General features: G+C 45.8%; 1 protein-coding gene across 1 annotated transcript; it reads left to right on the top strand.

The window, feature by feature from the left end:
- The first annotated feature begins 17,846 nt into the window (after positions 1 to 17,846).
- Positions 17,847 to 24,335, top strand: LOC125622513 (uncharacterized). The gene is made up of 3 exons (XM_048820603.2): positions 17,847 to 18,033; positions 21,970 to 22,121; positions 23,700 to 24,335. The coding sequence occupies exons 1-3, from the start codon at positions 17,847 to 17,849 to the stop codon at positions 24,165 to 24,167; spliced, it is 807 nt and encodes a 268-aa protein (XP_048676560.2). The 3' UTR covers positions 24,168 to 24,335.
- Positions 24,336 to 24,617: the final 282 nt, after the last annotated feature.

Raw genomic sequence — 24,617 nt, 5'->3', positions numbered from 1 at the left:
TGTAACATGATTATGTAACCAATTATATCCCACCACCTTAATTAGTTTACACCCAGCAAAATTAATTATACAGCAGACAGAAACAATCACAGAACCAGACAGAGATTATACAGATAAAGAATAGCAAAGTGGGAACTATAATGACAAAACAATACAGAAGTGAGGATTTCACATCCCAGCTATTGATAAGTGAGTTCTTGCCAGACAGGATGCTATCAAACTAAGTTTCCTTTTACATTTTCTAGGCACTTCCCTTTCTCTGGAGGTGATAGGCACTATCAGGACAGGATTGTATTCCTAACAGCCCAATAGCACCTTATTTCAATGTGACTAGTTTGGAATGTGAGGATGTGACCTGTCGCTTCCCAGTTTATGGCTGCCTCTGCTGCTTAGCCTAAGAACAGGGCCTCAGACTGTCACAGTAAGAGAAGGACCTTACACTGGCAGCCAGTGATTTTGATTCTTTCTTTTATACCTCTAACTAGCCAAGTGATAAGAATACACCTAAATTCTTAAAGTACAGGCTTTTGCAGACAGGCCTGAATATCTATATCCTAACAACCATCTGTCCCCATAACGAGTGGCACTGGTGGGGATACTGGGAAACTAGAGTGTCTAAGGGAATTGACTTGTGGTTAGCCAGTGAGGTAAAACCAAAGTCTTTTCTGTTTGGCTGGTTTGATTTGCCTTGGTGTGCATAGAAACCCCAGCCTTGGGGTATAACTGGTCTGCTTTAAGCAATTTGCCCTGAATTGGCACTCTCAGTTGGGTCCCACCAGAACCAGCCTTATTTTACTACAGCAAGTATTGGTGTATAACAGAAATGGTTTATCATAGTCATGTTCAATAACATGATTGAATCTCTTTACAAACCCAAGATAAAACCTGGTTAGAACAATAGCAGATTGGATCTGTTCTTGCAGCATGGTTCCTGTATGTCTCATGTGATCTTGCCAAGAGCTAAAGAAAACAGCTACTTTATCTATACAAGCTCTGGCAAATGTTTGGAACCCAATTAACATCAAATCAATGTAGATATTAATGTTGCCTATAGTATAGGAATCTTGGCCTTTAGCCATGAAAGCATTATGATAGTGTGCCTCAGTTTCCCTTTTCATACAGCATGTCAGGTTTGGAATGTCTTTTCCGCTGTGAAAAGTTTCAATACTGTTTTCCACTGAATGCATCCGATGAAGTGAGCTGTAGCTCACGAAAGCTTATGCCCAAATAAATTTGTTAGACTCTAAGGTGCCACAAGTACTTCTTTTCTTTCCTCCTTGTCCTGAAGGATCAACCCCTGATTTCCCTTGCTTAACAGAATTCACTGGCTGATTTGGTGTGCTCTCTCTGCTAAGGGCTATTAGCAAATCTTTCTTCTCCCAGTCAGTCAGGTAACTTGCATTCAAACAGACAGGAGCCTGTTCACCAGTGTTCAGATCCTTCACTGTTACCAATTCCAAGGCTGGACTCTGTCTTAAAGAGATACCATCCATTTTCACTGACAAGCTAGACTCAAAGTTCTGTTGTCCTTCCCTTACCAACTCTGCTTCCACATGAAATCAGATGTGAAGTTCACTGAGAGAATACGAGTCATATCCAAAGTGTCCAGAGATGAGTACACCTGCCATCCCCTGCAATCTCGAGAGATTAACTGCACAGCTGTTCTGCTCTGCAGACTCAGCTACCCAGTCTTCCCTCAGAATCTGAGACACAGTCTGTTCACTTACAGAATCAGCGTGGAGACATTCTTCTCTCAACAACCTTGTCTCCCCAACAAGCTGGCCAAACACAGCCACTTGCTTATAGGACCGTTCAACTTTCTTAACACCTTTCACTCCATCTGAGACCTTCTCAAAGCTAACCACCCTGGATCTTTCAACAGGAAAGTCAGTGGATCCATTCACCACAGAAAATTTCTGGCTGTTAGGAACTGAAACTTTCTTGGTTAAATCACTTTCACACCCTTCAGTTGCAGTAAACTGCTTGCAAAGACTACCCTGAGGATTCCTTTCCCTAGGAGCTTTTCTAAGCAGCAATTCACCCCTCACAGAAATTCTGCCTTTACCCTCTTCACCTAGGGCTTGCTCTAAAGGAACACTTCCCTGAGCAACAACAGACTCTTTCTGGGTCTCACTTACATCCAGAATCACCTCTGGCCCATCAGGTGGATTCCTACACAATCCCCTTTCAGGCAAACTTCTAGACTTCCTAGATAAAAGGCTAGAGGCATTCTCCTTCCCTTTGCCACACACAAACTCAGGAATCTTTTCCTTCTTGCTACCAGTTTCCACACCATCAGTAGGTAACACAATTAAATCACCTTTCTGCTCACCTTAGCCAGGGCACAAGGAATCACCCTGATTAGACAGAGTTGCTACACCCTTTCCCAGCCACACATTAGCAACAGGAAAAATACAAGCACCAGAATTGTCTGGTCTCTGGGATTTTGCATAGACACTAACTGGATGCAACAGAGTTGCAGGGCCATTCTCCCATTCTTCGAGCAGGGGGTTGGACTAGATGACCTTCTGGGGTCCCTTCCAACCCTGATATTCTATGATTCCCGAGCAGACACAAACTTAGGACTATTCCCTTCCTGGGCTTTAGTTGAATCCAGAACCAACTCTGAGACAACTGCACTATCCTCAACCATCACAGGCTGAAAGGCCCCTTCTGTCTGCTCCACAGACAAAGAAGAACCAGAGACACATTCTCCTTTACCAGACACACTACTTGAGATCTCATTTCCCTTGTCCCAGCACACAGGGCTGTTCACAGACAACTGCTTGGAGACTGGCATAGCTCCCTCCATAGACAAGTCAATACCCTTGACAGACACAGGCACATTTCCTTCACTGTCACAATCCTCCACACAGGTAACAGGTAAGGTATAGGGACACTCATCTTCCACTCCCCTTGCCTTCCAAAACTGCTGACTAAATAATGCCATCAGCTCACAAGGCTGCCTAGGCTCATCCAAACTTTCCTTACCAGGCCCATTGCCACTCCCCACAGATAAACTGCTGCTCTCTTCATGACACTGAGCTACTTCCAGCAAATCAGTTATCTTTTCCAGGTTCACTTTTACTAGCTGCACTTGCCAATAATCCATTACCCATCAAAAATCTACACTTTCCTTTCTCAGTTACGGCTTTAACCTGACCATCCACTTTAATCTGCTCCTGAGAAACATTTTCCTGACCAATGAGTTCTTTCTGTGCTTGATCTAATTCCAGATTTACTTCTGAGACCTTAGACAGACATTCAGAAACTTCATTCACAGACAAACTGCTTTTTTGCTCAGACAAACACTTGGAGAAACCCTCCCCAGGCAAATCATTGCCCACAATAGACACAGGTTTAACATCATTCAGACAAATCAGACATCAAGAACTATAACATTCAAAAACCAGTTGGAGAACACTTCAATCTCTTCGGTCACTCGATTACAGACCTAAAAGTGGCAATTCAACAAAAAAAACTTCAAAAACCGACTCCAACAAGAAAGCAGAAAGGTGATTTAATTGTGTTACCTACTGATGGTGTGGAAACTGGTAGCAAGAAGGAAAAGATTCCTGAACTTGTATGTGGCAAAGGGAAGGAGAATGCCTCTAACCTTTTATCTAGGAAGTCTGTGACTGGCTACCTGGACTGAATAAAGCTTTGACATTTTCCCCAATCAAAAGATCCTTAGCAAATAACCTCCTTACACCAGCTATAACTTCATGCTTAGTTAGTAGCATTCCATTCAAGGTGGATTCTGGCTAAAGGCACGCTTACAGTAAACTCATAGGTTTCAGAGTAGCAGCTGTGTTAGTCTGTATCCACAAAAAGAAAAGGAGTACTTGTGGCACCTTAAAGACTAACAAATTTATTTGAGCATAAGCTTTCGTGAGCTACAGCTCACTTCATCGGATGCATTCAGTGGAAAATACAGTGGGGACATTTATATACACAGAGAACATGAAACAATGGGTGTTACCATACACACTGAAACGAGAATGATCAGGTAAAGTGAGCTATTACCGGCAGGACAGCGGCAGGGGAGGGGGGGACGGACACGGACCTTTTGTAGTGATAATCAAGGTAGGCCATTTCCAGTAGTTGACAAGAACGTCTGAGGAACGGGAGGGGGGGAATAAAACATAGGGAAATAGTTTTACTTTGTGTGATGACACATCCACTCCCACTCTTTATTAAAGCCTAAGTTAATTGTATCCAGGTTGCAAATTAATTCCAATACAGCAGTCTCTTGTTGGAGTCGGTTTTTGAAGTTTTTTTTGTTGAATTGCCACTTTTAGGTCTGTAATCGAGTGACCAAAGAGATTGAAGTGTTCTCTGACTGGTTTTTGAATGTTATAGTTCTTGATGTCTGATTTGTGTCTCATTTATTCTTTTACGTAGAGGCTGTCCGGTTTGACCAATGTACATGGCAGAGGGGCATTGCTGGCACATGATGGCATATATCACATTGGTAGATGTGCAGGTGAACGAGCCTCTGATAGTGTGGCTGATGTGATTAGGTCCTATGATGGTGTCCCCTGAATAGATCCGTGGACACAGCTGGCAACAGGCTTTGTTGGAAGGATAGGTTCCTGGGTTAGTGGTTCTGTTATGTGGTGTGTGGTTGCTGGTGAGTATTTGCTTCAGGTTGGGGGGCTGTCTGTAAGCAAGGACTGGCCTGTCTCCCAAGATCTGTGAGAGTGATTGGTCGTCCTTCAGCATAGGTTGTAGATCCTTGATGTGTTGGAGAGGTTTTAGTTGGGGGCTGAAGGTGATGGCTAGTGGCGTTCTGTTATTTTCTTTATTGGGCTGTCCTGTAGTAGAGGAGTCTCATGGAGGACTACAACATTCACACTCTGATTTAGTAAGTTAATCTTCCTCTTTGACTAGATCTGCTTTAAGAAGAGTGATGTTAGAAGCCATAATTTGCCCTAAACAGCTTTTTACCATTGACTTTTACACTCTCTATGAATTTTTCATTACCACTCCCATACATAGCATTGGCACAATTTATGGGGCCAGCCTCTGCTGAACTCACAGTAACAGCATTTACATAAAAGGTGGCAGTGTTGGGGTACATTTGGTTACATTCAGACAACTGCTCAGTTATGCAACATACCAACATTGTTATATACTGGACTTTCAAGAGGATACAATTTCTGCTGTTCTTCCATTGCTTTTTTGACTTGGAGCTGAAGTCTGTCAGTTTTTTGTTGCATCTGGCGGACCCTCTCCTTAGCAGCCAGCCTTTCCTTCTGTCTTTCAGAAGCTTCTTTTTCAAGTTGTGTCAAGGCTTGCTTCTTTCTTTCGAATATCTGCCAGTTTTTGTTCATGTTCCAACTGCAGGCCGTCTCTCAGGGCTTGCAGTTTCATTGCTTCTGCAGCTTCTTTAGCATCAGGTAAGGGCTGTGCTCCAACCTCCTGATCACTGACCATTAACAGATATCTCAGTGCTTGATCTGTAGCTTTCTTTCTAAAGCTTATCCCCTTTTCTGAACACACAATTTTCAGGGCTTTTTTGTCAAGGCCCTCCTATGCTCTTTTGCTCACCCTTTGGCAACTGCTTTTTAACCAACCAAACTCCCAATACCAAAATTCAAATTTGGATAGCATGGCATTCTGACCCAAAGTTTAATTGACCTGGTTCTGTGGATCCTAGCAGGACTGTACCACTGTAATAAGGCTGGTTCTGGCGGGACACAACTGAGAGTGCCAATTCAGGAAAATTGCTTAAAGCAGGCCAGTTACAGCCCAAGGCTGGGGTTTCTATGCACACCAAGGCAAACCAAACCAGCCAAACAGAGAAGACTTTGGTTTTACCCCCCTGGCTAACTACAAGTCACACAAGCAATTCCCTAGACACTCCAGTTTCCCAGTATCCCCACCAGTGCCACTTGTTATGGAGACAAATGGTTATGAAAACCAATACCCCAATAAAAGAAAAAAGGTTCTCTCGATCCCAAAGGACCAAACCCCAGACCCAGGTCAATATACAAATCAGATCTTACCCACAAATCACGCTGTTGCCAATCCTTTAGAATCTAAAATCTAAAGGTTTATTCATAAAAGGAAAAGCTAGAGATGAGAGCTAGAATTGGTTAAATGGAATCAATTGCATACAGTCATGGCAAAGTTCTTGTTTCAGCCTTGCAGCAGTGATGGAATAAACTGCAGGTTCAAATCAAGTCTCTGGAGCACATCCACCGCTGGGATGGGTCATTCAGTCCTTCATTCAAAGCTTCAGTGTCGCAAAGTCCCTCCAGAGATAAGAAGCAGGACTGAAGACAAGATGGAGGAGCTGCAGCAGCTTTTTATATTGTCTTGCCATATGGTCTTTCTTTCTTTGTTCAAAAGACAAGCTGTCCCTCACATGGCCTGGAAAAACCTCAGAGTTCTGTCCATAGGCAGGTCCCTGCACACCTTACTGTATCCCAAGGTGTGTCTGCCTTCTCTCAATGATGGTATTAATGGGTATCAAGCAGGCTAGGCAGAGCTGACACCAACTTCTCTGGGGTGTCACCCGGAAGCATAGCATAAGTTTGGAATACAGACAGTATAGAGCCAATACTTATTATCTTTAAATAGGTTTCAGAGGAACAGCCGTGTTAGTCTGTATTCGCAAAAAGAAAAGGAGTACTTGTGGCACCTTAGAGACTAACCAATTTATTTGAGCATGAGCTTTCATGAGCTACAGCTCACTTCATCAGATGTGTACCGTGGAAACTGCAGCAGACATTATATACACACAGAGAATATGAAACAATACCTCCTCCCACCCCACTGTCCTGCTGGTAATAGCTTATCTAAAGTGATCAACAGGTGGGCCATTTCCAGCACAAATCCAGGTTTTCTCACCCTCCACCCCCCCACACAAATTCACTCTCCTGCTGGTGCAAGCCCATCCAAAGTGACAACTCTTTACATAATCAAGTCGGGCTATTTCCTGCATAGATCCAGGTTTTCTCACATCCCCCCCACCCCCATACACACACAAACTCACTCTCCTGCTGGTAATAGCTCATCTAAACTGACCACTCTCCAAGTTTAAATCCAAGTTAAACCAGAACATCTGGGGTGGGGGGGTAGGAAAAAACAAGAGGAAACAGGCTACCTTGCATAATGACTTAGCCACTCCCAGTCTCTATTTAAGCCTAAATTAATAGTATCCAATTTGCAAATGAATTCCAATTCAGCAGTTTCTCGCTGGAGTCTGGATTTGAAGTTTTTTTGTTTTAAGATAGCGACCTTCATGTCTGTGATTGCGTGACCAGAGAGATTGAAGTGTTCTCCGACTGGTTTATGAATGTTATAATTCTTGACATCTGATTTGTGTCCATTTATTCTTTTACGTAGAGACTGTCCAGTTTGACCAATGTACATGGCAGAGGGGCATTGCTGGCACATGATGGCATATATCACATTGGTGGATGTGCAGGTGAACGAGCCTCTGATAGTGTGGCTGATGTTATTAGGCCCTGTGATGGTGTCCCCTGAATAGATATGTGGGCACAATTGGCAACGGGCTTTGTTGCAAGGATAAGTTCCTGGGTTAGTGGTTCTGTTGTGTGGTATGTGGTTGTTGGTGAGTATTTGCTTCAGGTTGCGGGGCTGTCTGTAGGCAAGGACTGGCCTGTCTCCCAAGACTTGTGAGAGTGTTGGGTCATCCTTTAGGATAGGTTGTAGATCCTTAATAATGCGTTGGAGGGGTTTTAGTTGGGGGCTGAAGGTGACCGCTAGTGGCGTTCTGTTATTTTCTTTGTTAGGCCTGTCCTGTAGTAGGTAACTTCTGGGAACTCTTCTGGCTCTATCAATCTGTTTCTTTACTTCTGCAGGTGGGTATTGTAGTTGTAAGAAAGCTTGACAGAGATCTTGTAGGTGTTTGTCTCTGTCTGAGGGGTTGGAGCAAATGCGGTTGTATCGCAGAGCTTGGCTGTAGACGATGGATCGTGTGGTGTGGTCAGGGTGAAAGCTGGAGGCATGCAGGTAGGAATAGCGGTCAGTAGGTTTCCGGTATAGGGTGGTGTTTATGTGGCCATTGTTTATTAGCACTGTAGTGTCCAGGAAGTGGATCTCTTGTGTGGACTGGACCAGGCTGAGGTTGGTGGTGGGATGGAAATTGTTGAAATCATGGTGGAATTCCTCAAGGGCTTCTTTTCCATGGGTCCAGATGATGAAGATGTCATCAATATAGCGCAAGTAGAGTAGGGGCTTTAGGGGACGAGAGCTGAGGAAGCGTTGTTCTAAATCAGCCATAAAAATGTTGGCATACTGTGGGGCCATGCGGGTACCCATAGCAGTGCCGCTGCTATGTTTCATATTCTCTGTGTGTATATAAAGTCTGCTGCAGTTTCCACGGTACACATCTGATGAAGTGAGCTGTGGCTCACGAAAGCTCATGCTCAAATAAATTGGTTAGTCTCTAAGGTGCCACAAGTACTCCTTTTCTTTTTGCGAATACAGACTAACACGGCTGTTCCTCTGAAAGGAGAAACCAGTGTCACATGGGGCTGCAACTGCAGGATTTGCTCCTGGGAGGCAGCATCAGCTAGTGCAGTGATAGACTTGCAGCTCGTGAGCCGCAAGAGACTCTTTAATGTGTCTCCTGTGGCTCTTTCTGGCAGATGATATTAAAGCACCATGTAATTTAATTATTAACCAATCTCAGTTATTAACCAATTAAGTTATCAGCTTGCACTGTTATTTTTATTAACTTATTTGCTGTGCTCTGTGTTTCTATATATATAATGTCATAAATATAAAGGGAAGGCTAACCACCTTTAAATCCTTTCTGGCTAGAGGAAAAAACCCTTTCACCTATAAAGGGTTAAGAAGCTAGGATAACCTCACTGGCACCTGACCAAAATGACCAATGAGGAGACAAGATACTTTCAAAAGCTAGGAAGAGGGAGAACATCAAAGGGTCTGTGTCTATCTGGGTGAGGCTTTTGCCGGGGACAGAACAGGAATGGAATCTTAGAACTTGGTAAGTAATCTAGCTAGATATGCATTAGATTATGATTTTTTTAAATGGCTGAGAAAGTAAGTTGTGCTGAATAGAATGAATATTCCTGTCTGTGTGTCTTTTTGTAACTTAAGGTTTTGCCTAGAGGGATTCTCAATGTTTTGAATCTAATTACCCTGTAAGGTATTTACCATGCTGATCTTACAGAGGTGATCCTTTTCTTTTTACTGTTTCTTCTATTAAAATGTTTCTTTTCAAGAACTGAATGCTTTTTTTCATTGTTCTAAGATCCAAGGGCTTGGGTCTGTGGTCACCTATGCAAATTGGTGAGGATTTTTACCAAATCTTCCCCAAGAAGTAGGGTACAAGGGTTGGGAGGATTTTTGGAGGGAAAGACCGTTCCAAACAACACTTTCTCAGGAATCCAGAGAAACGTTTGGTGGTGGCAGTGGAAAACCAAGGGCAAAGGGTAAAATAGCATGAAAACCTCCTAAGCTGGTAAAAGTAAGCTTAGGAGGTTTTCATGCAGGTTCCCACATTTGTACCCTAGATTTCAAAGTGGGGAAGGAACCTTGACATGGTGGCAGAATGGTGGGATTAACCTGAAATCATTTTGAGATCAATTTGAGATTTTTTTGAACCAGAAGCACAGATTTTTAAAAGGGAATATTTTTTTTCTTTTGGGCTGCTGCAAAGCAGGTCCAACTGAAAGCAGCTAGTTTTTTCTTTGCTTTGGGGCCAGAGCAGAGACAAAAGGGAATTATCTTTTGTGAATTGCAGGTTTTCTTTGACTGGAGACAGAGTAGTTAACCTCCTGCAGGGAAATTCACAAGTCTTCACAGACCTGAAGTTTTTTTTTTCCTAAGAGCAACTAGTGGGGATTTCTACCTATTTGCCTGAAGACAAAAGTGTTAGTTTTAGGATTTTTTAGGATTTTGATTTTTTATTTTTTTTTTTTTGAACAAGGAGCACAGATTTGAAAAGGAATTTTTTCCTTTGGGCTGCTGGAAAGCAGGTCTCCAACTGGAAATAGTTGGAAGCTTTCTTCCTTTGCTTTGGGACCAGAGCGGAGACAGGTTTTCTCTACCTAAGGCAGAGTAGTTAGCCTCCTGCAGGGAAATTCACCAGTCCTCACAGACCTGAAAGTTTTTTTTTTTTAACCTAAGAGTAACTTGAGGGGATTTCTGCCAATTTGCCTGGAGACAAAAGGTGTTAGGTTTTGTGGGTTTTTTGGATTTTTCTGTAGGCTGACAATCACTATCAGAGAATATAGGTATCCTATTCAGCACAGCAAAATTTTACAAGCCAAGTCTTTTTTGTTTTGGTGTTTGGTTTTCTGTCTAACTCTCGGGTGTAAAGTTAGTTAAAAACAGAGAGGTTAGGATGACCAGGTTCTGAGAAGGCCTCAGCACAATGGGGCTGGGAGAATGGCAGGGGCTCTGGGCAGAGTGGGGCCGGCAGGGATATCAGGAGTGGTGGGATTGAGCCCAGGAGGTGCCATGGAGGAGGCAGATCCCCACTCTCCACTGTCTCCATCCATTCCCTGCTCTCCCCACTGCAGGCTGATCTAGTGACAGACACGGCCATGGCCCGAAGTGGACCCTGCCCGGCGCTCTTGCTGCCCCTCGTCCAGCTGACAGCCTGCCTGGCTTTGGCCAGCGGGCAGTCATGTTACGATAGGAACTACGTATTCAGGAGACACCATGTGGACTTTCGACGGCTCTCATACAACAGACACAATAGCTACTGCAACATGAGGATGAAGAAAATGACTATATAAGGGAAACCCGTCAACACCTTCGTCCATGCACCCTCTGAGCATCTCAACCACATCTGCATGGGGAACGGGATACCTGTCCCTCCTAACTTATTGAGGAGCACCCTTTTCTACTTAGCCACCACCTGCACATATAACAAGTCTCTCTCATACACTGGAAGATTATTTCATGAGCAAATTATCGTTGGCTGCTGCTTGCAAGGGACACTGCTTCTTCCTCTAACCCCCGCTCTTTCCCTCCCACACCAGCCACGGCACCTGGTGCCTCAGCCACCTCCAGACACTGGTCACATGGTTTAGGTGTTTCCACCCTTTACCCTAGTCTGTGTTAGGGGGCTTTTTCCTTCACCCACTTACTTCCCTGGTCCTTCTCGCATGAACAGAGAGCAACAATACCCGAAGTCCAAAGGTGCAAACAATTCGATGTTTATTGGGGTGAACTTCCAGCAAGCATGATTCCAGTTTCCTTCCTTAGTATCCTCCTTCCCAGCTCTGACACCACAGAGCCTTACACCTGTGTCCCTGTTCCCATTTCTCCCTTTAGCAAAACATGATTCCAATTTTCTTACCCCCATTCCCTGTTCCCATCTCCCCCTTTAGCAAAACATGATTCCAATTTTCTTACCCCCATTCCCTGTTCCCATCTCACACATGCCCACCCCCACCCACTCACTTCCTCATTGACTACAGATTATATAGTAAAACTTGAGTTCTGCTTAGCTATACCTTAACCAATCATTTTCCTGAAATTTAACTAACCAATCCTAACATATTGTAACATGATTATGTAACCAATTATATCCCACCACCTTAATTAGTTTACACCCAGCAAAATTAATTATACAGCAGACAGGAACAATCACAGAACCAGACAGAGATTATACAGACAAACAATAGCAAAGTGAAAAGGAGTACTTGTGGCACCTTAGAGACTAACCAATTTATTTGAGCATGAGCTTTCGTGAGCTACAGCTCACTTCATCGGATGCATACCGTGGAAACTGCAGCAGACTTTATATACACACAGAGAATATGAAACAATACCTCCTCCCACCCCACTGTCCTGCTGGTAATAGCTTATCTAAAGTGATCATCAGGTTGGGCCATTTCCAGCACAAATCCAGGTTTTCTCACCCTCCACCCCCCACACAAATTCACTCTCCTGCTGGTGATAGCCCATCCAAAGTGACAACTCTTTACACAATGTACATGATAATCAAGTTGGGCCATTTCCTGCACAAATCCAGGTTCTCTCACCCCCCTCCCAAAATAGCAAAGTGGGAACTATAATGACAAGACAATACAGAAGTGAGGATTTCACATCCCAGCTATTGATAAGTGAGTTCTTGCCAGACAGGATGCTATCAAACTAAGTTTCCTTGTACATTTTCTAGGCACTTCCCTTTCTCTGGAGGTGATAGGAATACAATTCTGTCCTGATAGTGCCTAACAGCCCAATAGCACCTTATTTCAATGTGACTAGATTGGAATGTGAGGATGTGACTGTTCGCTTCCTAGCTTATGGCTGCCTCTGCTGCTTAGCCAAAGACCTTAGCCTAAGAACAGGGCCTCAGACTGTCACAGTAAGAGAAGGCCCTTACACCAGCAGACAGTGATTTTGATTCTTTCTTTTATACCTCTATAATTAGCCAAGTGATAAGAATACACCTAAATTCTTAGAGTATAGGCCTTTACAGACAGACCTGAATATCTATATCCTAACAGCCTGTACAGTATAACCACCCATTACCCTCCCTCACCCTCTACTGTCCCTAGTGCCCATCCTCTACTGCCCTGTGTCCATCCCCCACCCTCTTCTGCCCTCTTCTGCCCCTAGTGCCCATTATACAATATTACTGCTACATACTTATCTTGTACTCCCTGCTGCAATATAGTGGCCATCTAAAAAAAAACAGTCGTATAATTAAGAAATATCCATCAATTTCACCCTTCTGGTATTGTGCATTCAATCTAATAATGAGGAATCCTGATATTCATCATGGTCAAGTGTTACTGGATGTTGTTCTCTTCATTTTTCAATATTTTGCCCCACCTGCAATTCCCTGTGCTCCCTAAACTCCATGAAGCCTGATACCTGCAAAGCGATCACTGCCTGGTTGTGTTACATTGGGGAGAGCAAGAACAGAAGCCACAGAACAGTTAAGGAGTGTGCTGGAATTTTTTTCTGGTGTTCAGAGACTCCTGGAACAGGATGGGCACAAATATAAGTAGACAGAGAGAGATGGATGTGGGCTGATAGATGGATGGAGAGAGAGAGAAATGAGTGTATATGAGGATGGATGGAGAGAGAGAGAGAGAGCAGTTTTTATACCAATTTCCAGTGCAATCCCTAGTCTGGATTCAGCTGTACCAGTAGAACCACAATTCACACCAGTGTGGGTTAATCCTCACTATTGTTGGCAACTAGCCCTAGTCGTATCAACACCTTTTCCATGGTGGTCATTGCCAAAAATGGAAAAATACAAACTCTTGTTTTTGTCAGTCGCATCCGTATCAACCTCATGTTTGGTTTCTGTGTGGGTCTGGGTTGTGGGTGTTTGAATCCCTTGCTTAAGTCAATCTTGTGTGTATCATGTTATGTTTCTTGTGTATATGTTTCTGTTTTGTGCATGTGAGCCTCTTGCATGTCTCCTAGGACCTAGAGGTGACAGTGGACAAGAAGCTGGATATGAGTCAACAGTGTGCCCTTGTTGCCAAGAAGACCAATGGCATTTTGGGATGTATAAGTAGGGGCATTGCCAGCAGATCAAGGGATGTGATCGTTCCCCTCTATTTGACATTGGTGAGGCCTCATCTGGGGTACTGTGTCCAGTTTTGGGCCCCACACTACAAGAAGGATGTGGATAAATTGGAGAGAGTCCAGCGAAGGGCAACAAAAATGATTAGGGGTCTGGAACACATGAGTTATGAGGAGAGGCTGAGGGAACTGGGATTGTTTAGTCTGCAGAAGAGAAGAATGAGGGGGGATTTGATAGCTGCTTTCAACTACCTGAGAGGTGGTTCCAAAGAGGATGGTTCTAGACTATTCTCAGTGGCAGAAGAGGACAGGACAAGGAGTAATGGTCTCAAGTTGCAGTGGGGGAGGTTTAGGTTGGATATTAGGAAAAACTTTTTCAGGAGGAGGGTGGTGAAACACGGGAATGCGTTACCTAGGGAGGTGGTCGAATCTCCTTCCTTAGAAGTTTTTAAGGTCAGACTTGACAAAGCCCTGGCTGGGATGATTTAATTGGGGATTGGTCCTGCTTTGAGCAGAGGGTTGGACTAGATGACCTCCTGAGGTCCCTTCCAACCCTGATATTCTATGATTCTATGATTCCTTTTCCTCCTCATGGGTGTTTGTATCATTTGTTGAGAAAATTTGTCTTTTGTGTGGTTGTGCCTTTTGCTTTCATCAGTCGGAGCCTTGTCTTTCTCCAGGGTTGTTTCTTGTGTGTGTTTGTGTCCTGTGAATACCTTGGTACATTCCTCTGACTGTCTCTTTCCACATACTGCCTTCCTTCCCTTGCCTAGAGCCAATGGGAGAGGAAGCCAAATTGCAACCCACTGCAGTCTGTTCCCTCCAAAACTCCAGGCCCTTATTAGGTGCTAAGAGAAAAGAAAATAATGTACATCACTCATTTATCAATCTCTTTCTCCCTGTTTGTCCTTCCCCATCTCTCTTTCCTTCTTTCATTGCTGAAATTCCAAGAACACATTTCTTCTCCTCAGAGATATGGCAGTGTCATAAGCATACAGCTAAGCGTAGCATAAAATCCCTCCTTTACCTGCAAGGGGTTAAGAAGCTCAAATAACCTGGTTGGCACCTGCATAAAAAACCAATAAGGAAAGAAGATACTTTCAGATCTGGGGTGGGGTTGTTTGGGCTCTCTTTGTTTGTTCCCTCTGGATAGAGAGAGACCAAGCAGGTAACCCAGTTCCTACTGAAATGATACATTTCAGATTACAGAAATTGTATTCAAATGTATTAGAATTAGAAGGAAATGTATTCGATTATCTTTTGTTTTAGCTTGTGAATTTTCTCTGTGCTAAGAGGGAGGTTTATTCCTGTTTTTGTAACTTTGAAGTTGAGCCTAGAAGGGAATCCTCTGTGTTTTAAATCTTTTTATTACCCTGTAAAATTACTTTCCATCCTGATTTTTAGAGAGGTGCTTCTTTTACTTTTTTATAATAAAGTTCTTCTTTTAAGAACCTGATTGATTTTACTGTCCTAAACATAAAGGGTCTGGTCTGTACTTTTATTAAAGGCAATTGGTTGGTATATTATTCTCAAGCCTCCCCAGGAAAGGGGGTGAAGGGGCTTGGGGGAATATTTTGGGGAAATAGGGACTCCAAGTAGTCTTTCCTGCATCTTTGTCTAAATGACTTGGTGGTGGCAGCAATACCGTCCAAGGATAAGGAAAGGATTTGTGCCTTGGAGAAGTTTTTAACCTAAGCTGGTAGAAATAAGCCTAGGGGGTCTTTCATGCAGGTCCCCACATCTGTACCCCATCGTTCACAGTGGGGAGGGAACCCTGACAGGTAGACACCCAATGGCATCCAGTGGGAGGTCGTCTTCCTTCAGAGAATCACTCTTATCCTGCCGGGAAAGAGTAACGTAGCAGTTAGTTGTCACAATGTGCACTGTTATCACACATCACCCCTTGTCCTGCTGTTCCGCTGACCACTGCAGTTCTGCTGCTCGGGGATCAGAGCACTAATTGCCACAATCTGGAGGGGTGAGTGAAAGTCAGGTTGTGGCCATTTTAAATTTGTCCTCGGAGAGTTTGATCTACCTCAAGCTGGCTACTATTCTCTCTTCCTGTACTGACGGCACTGCAGCCCAACAGGTGCATGTGCTCGGACTGCCACTTTCAAATCACCCAAGCCATTAGGACGCCCAGGTCCTCAGTAATTTTCATGACCTTCAGATGCCTTACATTTGGCTGCAGGTTGACGGGGCACTGGCAGAGCTGTGGGATGTGGGGGAGCTGTTGTAATAACTGGGCCTACAAGTTTACCTGAATTTTAAGATCAACTGGAAAGTATAAAAGTTGATGAAATCTCCAGTCACACATAGCAATAAATGTTGATAAGGAAAGATACAAAAGTGAGACAGAGACTGAATTACTCCAAACAGTCAGACCCCCTGATTGTACTTAAAACCTGTGTAAAAATCTTCCCTGGTAAACAAGAGAAGCATGGGACCAGAAATCAATTTATCAAAAATCATGTGTGGGAAATTAGGCCTAACTGGTGACTTCTATAATGAAGGGAGGGGTATTCCAGCCATCACTTCCTTTGGGGGTCTCAAAAAAGGACAGGGAGCATGGGAGAAAAATTTATAGAGGAAAGGAAGCAAACACAAAATTTTCTGACTAAACTCAGGGGAAGGAGCGATCATTATCATCATGGCTATCCCCTGGGAACACAGTATACAGCATGCCACCCCTAGGCCTCCTTCATCCTAATCCCAAGAGACAGGGGGACCCAAATGACATGGCCACTTCCACCAGCTATGGCTAAATTGCAGCTACCCCCAGGGATGGGAGAGTTTGTCTCCCCACCCCATCATGTGCCTTTTTCCTTCCCAACTTATTTTTCGCCTTTCCTGTCCTTCTCCTTTTTCCTTCTGTCTAACAAAAGTCTGTTCTAACCAGCTAAAACTGGATATTTCACAACACGGCTGTGGCCCTATGATCAAAGAGGCAGCTAAAAGCAATGCCCTGAACACCCCCAGGCTAGTACAAGTTGCTGAGTCTCAGAACATCTAGTAATATTGTATTCCGTGTCTGTGTTTCTCCAGCTGTGAGAATGCAAGGGAGAGTCACACCAGAGACAGAAGCTGCGTTTTCTCTCTTTGTCATTCTTCTCTTTCCCCTCTCGTGTGTGTGTCTGTTGTGTTTTGTCTTCTAGGAGACAGGATGGAACTGTAACAATGACAGCTCCAGCCCATCACAACTAACTTCTTCCCTTTTTCTCCAAAGGACAGTTATTACCATCTTTAATACCATTTATGAGACTGTCACACAGGGAGGGCGTCCTTCTAAAAACTCTCTCAACTAACCAAAAAGAAAACAAGGGATGCCATTAAAATAAAAGCCTTTATACTTTACATTTCCAATGTTTGAGGTGTTTTTCCTTCTTTTCTGTCTTTAATAAGAGGTGGAAAATATTGTTAACGGTGTGTTTGCCATGGGACTGAGCAGACCGAGGGCTCTGGATACCAAACCCCGAACCTTGTTTAACACGGTTGAATCTTGGACAGTGACAGGGCCAGGTTAACACCATTGATTCTTTGACTCTATATATTCCACCTAATGTACTGCAACACAGCCCAGGGCTGGGATAGCAGGGGCTGCGGGTCAGGACCGGCAGAGCTGTGAGTTTCTAGGCTAGTACTGGATTGGGAAGGTGTCAGGGGGTCAGGACTCAGAGTGAGTCTACACAGCAAATGAAGGTGGGATTGCAGCATGCGTGCGCGATCCTGTGGTAGTGTTAATCTAGCTAGCATGTGAAACAACAGCAGTGAGGACATGCTGGCCTGGACTTCAGCACAGGCTGGCAAGAAGAGTAGGTACCCAGGATCCCTGGTGGGCTGGCACAGGGGCAGCTTCCCTGGGGTGAAGTCTATGTTACCTGGTATTATTGCCCCTACTAGCTAGGTTAAATCACCCCGGCTACATCTACCAACACTACAATCACACTCTAGATGTTTCTGTGGAGCTCAGGTCTCTGCCAGGACATCTGCTGCTTGTTCATCACCAACGCCCTGCCTGCTGGGCCACTGCTTTTAAATGCCAGATACAGGGAAATCGTGCTTACACAATGGCTTCCTGGATTTCCCTTCCCAATCCTTCACCTCCATACCTGGCTGGGCTTTATATAAACCATGCCAAGAAGGGCAGGAGGATCAGGGTGAGGTTCAGCTCCACAGAGGCCTGGATCCATTGCTGTGACGACAGCGAAAGAACAAGGGCTTGGGTAATTTGCGGGAGATTCCACCAGCTGGGAGAGAGGAGAGTGCAGTGTCACATGGGGCTGCAACTGCAGGCTCAATTGCAACTGAGGCAGCGTGCGCTAGTGGCCAGTGGGCAGCCATGTGCCATGCAGAACAGAATATTCAATAAGAGCCAGGTGGACTATCCACGGACCGCAGCCCAAAACCCCAGAACCTACGGCAACACAATGATGAAGAAACAAGGAATTTATGGGAAGATTCTCACCCCCTTCATCCACGCGCCCATCCCAATTGTCAACAACATCTGCTTTGGTGGAGGGATACCCAACACGGGTGGGTTGCACAGGAGCAAAGCTGTCTTCCCCACCACCCAATGCCGATACAACCCACCGATCCATGCTTACACAGGGACACCGATGTCCCAGAAAATTGTCATTCGCTGCTGTAAAGGGCTCCCTGTGCTCCTTGTGGGATAGATGTAGGGCCCAGCTTGGACAGGCAGGGGACCCTGATGCTTCCTCTAACCATGCTCTGTCCCTCCCACACGAGCAATGGCATCCGACTCCTCATCTACCTCTGAACTCTGGTCAGATTGTCTGGGTGCTTGCACCCCCCACCCTCTGCTGCACCCTAGTGCCCATTATACAGTATAGCCGCTCCTTCCCCACCCCAGCCCTCTGCTGCCCCTACTGCCCCTTATACAGTATAGCCGCCCCTTCCCCACCCTCTGCTGCCCCTAGTGCCCATTATACAGTATAGCTGCCCCTTCACCACCCCCGCCCTCTGCTGCCCCTACTGCCCCTTATACAGTATAGCCGCCCCTTCCCCACCCCCAACCTCTGCTGCCCCTAGTGCCCATTATACAGTATAGCTGCCCCTTCACCACCCCCGCCCTCTGCTGCCCCTACTGCCCCTTATACAGTATAGCCGCCCCTTCCCCACCCCCAACCTCTGCTGCCCCTAGTGCCCATTATACAGTATAGCCGCCCCTCCCCACCCCCACCCTCTGCTGCCCCCTAGTGCCCATGATACAGTATAGCCGCCCCTTCCCACCCCCACCCTCTGCTACACCGTAGTGCCCATTATACAGTATAGCCCCCCTCCCCACCTCCGCCCTCTGCTGCACCCTAGTGCCCATGATACAGTATAGCTGCCCCTTTCCCACCCCTCACTTTACTATCTTGTCCTACTTGCTGCCACATAGTTGACATCTAAAACGAATCCTTTTAGAAATATCATTCAGTTTCACAGTTTTGGTATTTTCTTGTTAGTCTCATAATGGAGAATCCTCATATTCATTATTATTAAGTGTTATTGGTCATTATTTTCTTTTAAAATATTTCCCCCTGTCTGCATAGCAATCCCTGGCTTGTTGTGTCACAACTAGGGAGAAGAACATAAGCCTTTGAACACTTAAGGACTGTGCTGGAAATGTGTTGTGTTTTTCAGTGAGGCTGTCTTGTGATTTCAAGGCCACTAACAACCTTTTCCCTAGTTTTGGAAATAGAATCTTGGAGTCCTGACTGCTACTGCTGGCCCTGCTCTAACCACTAAACCCCTTTCCCCTCCAAAAGCAGGAGGAAAAAACCCAGGAGACCTGAGTTTTCATCTGCCCTGTTCTAATCCAATGGACCCCATTCCTTTGCCAGGTTAGGGATAGAAACCAAGAGTCCTTATTCCCATTTTCCTTGAGCTAAACCACTAGGCCCCACTCCCTTCCCAAAATTGATACTGACACAACAGTTATAAATCTTCATGCTTCAGGGCCTAAGCCATTCACTAACTGAGGAAGGTCAGGAAAAACTTTCTCTCTGAGCAAGTTTGTTTTTATAATTCTTTTGCAACATTACTTCCTCTGAAGCAACTGGGACAGGCTAGTGTCAGAAACTGAGCTGGAGGGACCCTGGCCTGTGGCATCCCAAAAATCATTGCTGAAGGCCAGATCAGTCCAGGTGCCACCCCCGATCTCTGCACAAGAGGAACAGAATGAAACAGAGTCATTGTCAAAGTGTGGCTCTTGTGGGCTTTGAACCAATAATTGCATACGTACTAGGTGAGAAACCCATCCTTTGACCAACAAAGAAAGTAGCAGTGCTGGGTGGTGCAATGTCATCACGTGTCACCCCTTTCATGCTGGTCCACTGGCCACTGCAGTTCTGCTGCGGAGGGGTCAGAGCACTAATCTTCACCATCAAGCATTGCGAGTTGAAGTCTGGTTGGGGCCATTAATAATTTTTGCTGGCAGAATTTGATCCAGGTGAAGCTGGCTACTATCCTCTTTTCCTGTCCTGAGAGCAATGCAGCCCGAGGGGTTCGTGTGCTCTGACTCCCCCTTTCAAGTCATTCAAGTGATTAGGACACCCAGTTTCTCAATAATTTTCATGGCATCCAGGTCCTAAAGGTATCTTACATTTGGCTGGGGTCTGAGGCTCACCGGCAGAACTGTGGAGGTTCGGGAGCTGTTGTAATAACTAGGCCTACAAATTTACCTGAAATTTAAGGTCAACCGGAAAGAGTAAAATTTGACAAAATCTCCAATTACAAATAGCAAGAAATGTGGATGGGGAAAGGTGCACAAGTGAGAGTGAGACTGAATTAGTCCAAACAGACAGGCCCCATGATATCACTCAAGGCCTGTAGTAAGATCCTGCCTGGTAAACAAAAAAAATGTGGGACCGGAAATCAACAGACCAAAATTGGTGTGTGGGAAATTAGGCCTCACTGGAAATTAGGTCTAACTCCTCCTTTTCTGAGGATTTCCTAAACTTTTGTGCTCTCAAAAAAAGGGGGGTGAAAAACTGACAGAGGAGCGGAAGTGAACGCAACATGACTGAACGAAGGGGAAAGAGTGAGCATTATCAACATGGCTGCCACCCTGGCCACCTCCTGGGAGCACAGGATCCAGCACGACACCCCTGGGCCACCTTCATCTTAATCCCAAGAGACGTCCTGACCAGACTGGGCCAGAGAGAGACCCAGGTGACATGGCCCCCTCCACTGGTTCCAGCTAAATTCTGGGGTGGGGGAGTTTGCCTCCCCACTGCTCCGTGTGTCCTTTTTCCTTCCCAGCATATTTTTACTCTTATCTACCTTTTTCTGTCCATCTAATAAGTATTTGGTTTAGCCTGCCAAGACTGAATATTTCACAGCACAGCTGTAAGGCTGTGATCAAAGAGGCCCTTAAAAGCAGTGCCCTGAACACCTCAGAGCGGTTGGTAAGATCGTAAACCAGGCCTGGATTTTTCCAGCACTGAGGCTGCAAGGGAGAGTCACACCGGAGACAGGGACTGCATTTTCTCTCTTTGCCATTCTTCTCTTTCCCTTTTGTGTGTGTGTCTGTCGTGTTTTGTCTTCTGGGAAACAGGACTGCACTGTAAATACAACAGCAACAACAGCTCCAACCCATCTCAGATAAAAGCTTCTCTTTGTCCCCTGGGACAGTTATTACCATCTTTAATACTATTTATGGGACTGTCACACAGAATGGTTTCCTTCAGAAACCTCTCCCAACCACAGGGAAAGGGAACAAGGGAAGCAGTTAAAATAAAAGCCTTAACACTTGACAGTTCAAATGCTTGATCTGCTTTTCCTGCTTTTCTGTATCTTTAATGAAAAGTGGAAAGGATTGTTAACAGTGTGTTTGCCATGGGACTGAGCAGGCCAAGGGCTCTGGATACCAAACCCCGAACCTTGTTTAACATTGTTTAATCTTGGACAGTGACAGGGTCACAGTCACACCATTAACTCTCTGGGTCTATATATTCCAACTAAATTACTGCCAAAGAGCCCACGGCTGAGACAGCAGAGGCTGCAGCTCAGGACTGTGGGACACTGGCAGAGCTAGGAGTTTCCAGGCTAGAACTGGATTAGGAAGGGGTCCGGACTCAAGGTCCATCTGCACAGCAAATGAAGGTGTGAGTATAGCACAGGTGGGCGTTCCTACCCTGGCTTTAATCTAGCTAGCCTGGGAAACAACAGCGGAGGGGACATGGTGGCCAGGACAGCAGCACAGGCTGGTGACCAGAATTTGTAACAGAGTCCCTGGAGGGCTGGTACTGGGGCAGCTACCCCACGGAAAAGTCTGTACCACCTGCCACACTCACCCAACCTACAACCGCACCTGTGCTTGCTGGGTAGACACACCCTTAGATGTCTTTGTGGAGTCCAGGTCTCTAGCAGGACATGTACTGTTTGTTCCTCACCCACGCCCTACCTGCTGGGCCACTGATTTTAATGGACAGATATCAGAAAATCGTCCTTACCCAATAGCTTACTGGATTTCCCCTCCCACTCCTCCTGCTTCATGTCTGGCTGGGCTCTATATTACGTGCTCCAAGACAGGATGGAGGATATGGGTGAGTTTCAACTCAGCAGAGGCTGGGATCCATCATTCTGACGACAGCAAAGGAACAAGGACTTGGGTAAGTTGCAGGAGATTCCACCAGCTGGGAGAGAGCAGAGAACAGTGTCACATGGGGCTGCAACTGCAGGGTTTACTTCTGGGAGGCAGCATGAGCTAGTTCAACGATACTCAGACTGCAGGTCGCGAGCCACAAGTGGCTCTTTAATGTGTCTCCTGCAGCTCTTTGCAGCACATGATATGAAAACACAGTGTGATTTAACTGACATCTGGTGGTGAGGTGTGGCAAGTTGTGGAAAAGAACTTCAGGGGCCTATCTCATTTGCATAGGCACACCCACCCTGCCTAGAATGAGAGCATAGCTGCCCAAATGGTCACTTTGGCTGCTGTGGGATCCCCAGTGTCTCTGTTATTGGGGCAGGAAGAATAAATTGTTATTACCCTGACTATGGGAATCAAGGACAGTGGAACTGTACTTGGCCTTTTGTTATGATGGAAGTCATGGGGCGGCTGGCAGAGCGGAGTTGCATGGAGAGGTGAGGCCATCAGCTTTGGACCACATAAGGTGCCCCTTAACCCGCTCCCCCCAATCTCCACCCAGGTTGGGAGGTAAAACTCTGCAGATGAACTTTCGAACTCTGGGGCTGCCCTGACCAGGGACAGAGACTTTTGGGGATCCCACAGCAGTCAAAGTGACCATTTGGGCAGCTATGCCCTCATTCTAGGCGGGGTGGGTGTGCCTATACAAATGAGATCGGCCCCTGAAGTTCTTTTCCACAACTTGCCACACCTCACCACCAGATGTCAGGGTGGAGCTTGTTCTGACTCTGCTTACATAATTATTAACCCGTCTCAGTTAATAACCAGTCAGGAGGCTTTTACTGTGTTATTAACCAATTAAATTATCAACTTGCACTAAGTTATTATTATTAACTTATTTGCTGTGAGAATTTTATATATATATATATATATATATATATATATATATATAACAGTATAACAGGCAGTATTTAATCTATCTATCTCTCTATCTAAACTAAATATTTGCCTGTCACATTTTTAAATATGACTAGTACTATAGTAAATGAAACAATGAATTCACACTGTGTCTCATTTGGGTAATGTTGATCACTAATCTGGCTCCTCAGCTACTGAGGTCTGAGTATCACTGTTCTAGTGGTTACAGCAGGGGAGCTGGGAGTCAGGACTCTTGGGTTCACTCTCCACCTCTGGGTGGAGAACAGAGGGTTAGAGGAGGCGGGAGATGATTTCAGTTGGAATCTTTGCAGCACCTGGCACAAGGGGCGTGGGTCCCCCCGGTCACAGTCTGAGACACCAAACACCTGGGTTCTATCCCTGGCTCTGGGAGGGGAATGGGGAACAGTGGGTTAGAGGAGCAGGCCCCGATCTCGGTGGAGGTCAGGGCAGCACCTGGCACAATGGAGCCCCCGATGAGCCAGGTTCTGAGAAGGCCTCAGCACAATGGGGCTGGGAGAATGGGAGGGGCTCTGAGCAGAGTGGGATTGGTAGGGATATCAGGAGGGGTGGGGTGGGGCGAGGTTGAGCCCAGGAGATGCTATGGAGGAGGCAGATCCCCACTCCACACTGTCTCCATCCATCCCTCCTCTCCCTACTGCAGGTTGATCTAGTGACAGACACAGCCCTGGTTCTGAGGGGACCCCGCCCCATGCTCCTGCTGCCCCTTGTCTTGCTGGTGGCCTGCCTGGCTCTGGCTGGTGGGCAGCCATGTGTCACGCAGAACAGACTGTTCATTAGGCACCATGTGAACAATCCACGGACCCCAGCCCCCAATCCCAGAGCCTACTGCAGCATGATGATGAGGAGACGGAGAATCTATGGGAAGCTGATCAACACCTTCATCCACGCGCCCATCCGGCCCATCAACAATGTCTGCTTTGGGGGTGGGACACCCTTCCCAAGTGGCCTGCTCTGGAGCAAAGTTTCCTTCACCATCACTGTCTGCATATACAACTTGTCGACCTGCTCCTATACCGGGACATACCTTTCCTCGAGAATTCTCATCAGTTGCTGCCAGGGGCACCCTGTGTACTATGAGGAGCGGATGTTGCTTCCACTCAGGGTATAGAGGGCAGCCACAGGACCCTGCTGTTTCCCCTAAGCCCACTCTGTCACTAACACACCAGTCATGGCACCCGGCTCCTCACCAGCCTCTGAACACTGGTTAGATTGTTTAGGTGTTTCCATCCCTACGCCTAGTCTATACAATATAACCTCACCATCGATCCTCTACTGCTCCTAGTGCCCATCCCCTCTCTCTGCTTCCCCTAGTGCCCATTAAACAGTGTAGCCACCTCTTCCCCCCCCCCCCGCTGCCCCCTAGGGCCCATTATACAGTATAGGTGCCCCTTCCCCGGCCCCATCCTCTGCCGCCCCTAGTGCCCATTACACAATATCACCACCCCTTACTTATTTTGTACTTCCTGCTGCCACATAGTGGCCATCTAAAAAACAGTTGTTTAAATAAGAAATATCCATCAATTTCACACTTCTGGTGTTGTGCATTGAGTCTAACAAT

Source organism: Caretta caretta, chromosome 13 (genome assembly GCF_965140235.1).
Source record: "Caretta caretta isolate rCarCar2 chromosome 13, rCarCar1.hap1, whole genome shotgun sequence".
Classification (NCBI taxonomy): Eukaryota; Metazoa; Chordata; order Testudines; family Cheloniidae; genus Caretta; species Caretta caretta.
This window is presented reverse-complemented; position numbering and strand designations above follow the sequence as displayed.